The sequence below is a fragment of the Aplysia californica genome, unplaced genomic scaffold (genome assembly GCF_000002075.1).
Source record: "Aplysia californica isolate F4 #8 unplaced genomic scaffold, AplCal3.0 scaffold02531, whole genome shotgun sequence".
Lineage (NCBI taxonomy): Eukaryota > Metazoa > Mollusca > Gastropoda > Aplysiida > Aplysiidae > Aplysia > Aplysia californica.
In genome coordinates, this window is record NW_004799801.1 from 6,146 (window position 1) to 7,509 (window position 1,364).

A 1,364-nucleotide genomic window follows, 5' to 3' on the forward strand; every position below is an offset into this window, starting at 1 on the left:
GGTGAGTCCCGCGCCCTCATATGACCTTATGCAGTTGTGAGCGCCGTAAAACACTTTACCAAAAAATAAAAATAAAATACACAGCTTATCTGTCCTGTCCAAAGTGTGTACGTCACCGTCTGACTGGCAAGCTGAGAATGTTGGTTTGAACATGTTCAGAAGTGGACGACTGACTACAAACGTTAGAAAATGGAAGACGTTCGAACTTGACGTATTATTTATGAACTCATATAACTGAAACTTTCTACAACGCAGGAATTGAGCAGCCAAGTGGTTAGGGTACCGGACTACATAATCGTGAGATAGCGGGTTCCGGGGTTCGAGCCTCAGCTCAGTCCGACGTTGTGTCCTTGGAAAAGGTACTTTACAAGAACTTCCCACTTGGTTTGGCCCTTTCAGGGATGGACGTTAAACTCAGAGGTCCTGCCTGTAAAATTACTTCACTGTGTAGACAGGGGTGATAAAACATAAACCATTTGAGAGGCAACGTGGTGGAATCAGGCTCTCGTCAATTCTTGGGCATGTAGAGTTATTTCGATCATCCTAAAGCTTGTTCACTTGTCTTTATTTGGATGAAAAAAATATCCATTTAACTTGAATACAAGTCGAGATATTTGCGAATGAAAGAGGTGGGGTTATCTGTTTTCAGAGGTAAAATTAGTGAGAAAATGGCCGCCAAAGATTAGTTATTTCTTTAGCTTTAGTGTCGGTGGTAACTGAAAATTTACATTTTATGTGTTTTTGTGCTTTTAATCAACGTTTTTCAGAAAAATCCACACAGAAATGAGTTCTTTAATGGGCATGAAAGGTGTTCAGCCATAAAGCAAAAAATTGACAAAAATTCACAAACCTGTGGAAAAATGCAAGTTTCTTCACTTCGATCATTTTGACGAGCGCCTGATTCCAACACGCTGCCTCACATTTCTTTTTTTTCTTCCATTGCAGCAATAATTAAAAATTTCATGTAACAGTAGAGTCAATGACAATGGTAACAGTAGAGTCAATGGTGACAGTAGAGACAATGGTGACAGTAGAGTCAATGGTAACAGTAGAGTCAATGGTGACAGTAGAGTCAATGGTGACAGTAGAGACAATGGTGACAGTAGAGTCAATGGTAACAGTAGAGTCAATGGTAACAGTAGAGTCAATGGTACCAGTAGAGTCAATGGTAACAGTAGAGTCAATGGTAACAGAAGAGTCAATGACAATGGTGACAGTAGAGTCAATGACAATGGTGACAGTAGAGTCAATGACAATGGTGACAGTAGAGTCAATGACAATGGTGACAGTAGAGACAATGGTGACAGTAGAGACAATGGTGACAGTAGAGTCAATGGTGACAGTAGAGTCAATGACAATGGTGA

The 1,364-nt window shown here is 40.3% G+C and overlaps 1 protein-coding gene across 1 annotated transcript; it reads left to right on the top strand.

Annotated features, from left to right (window-relative positions):
• Positions 1-974: 974 nt before the first annotated feature.
• Positions 975-1,342, top strand: LOC101862559 (insoluble matrix shell protein 4-like; the record flags this gene model as incomplete). The annotated part of the gene is made up of 1 exon (XM_005113455.1): positions 975-1,342. A coding segment is annotated over one exon (368 nt), but the record flags the coding sequence as incomplete, so codon positions are not given.
• Positions 1,343-1,364: the final 22 nt, after the last annotated feature.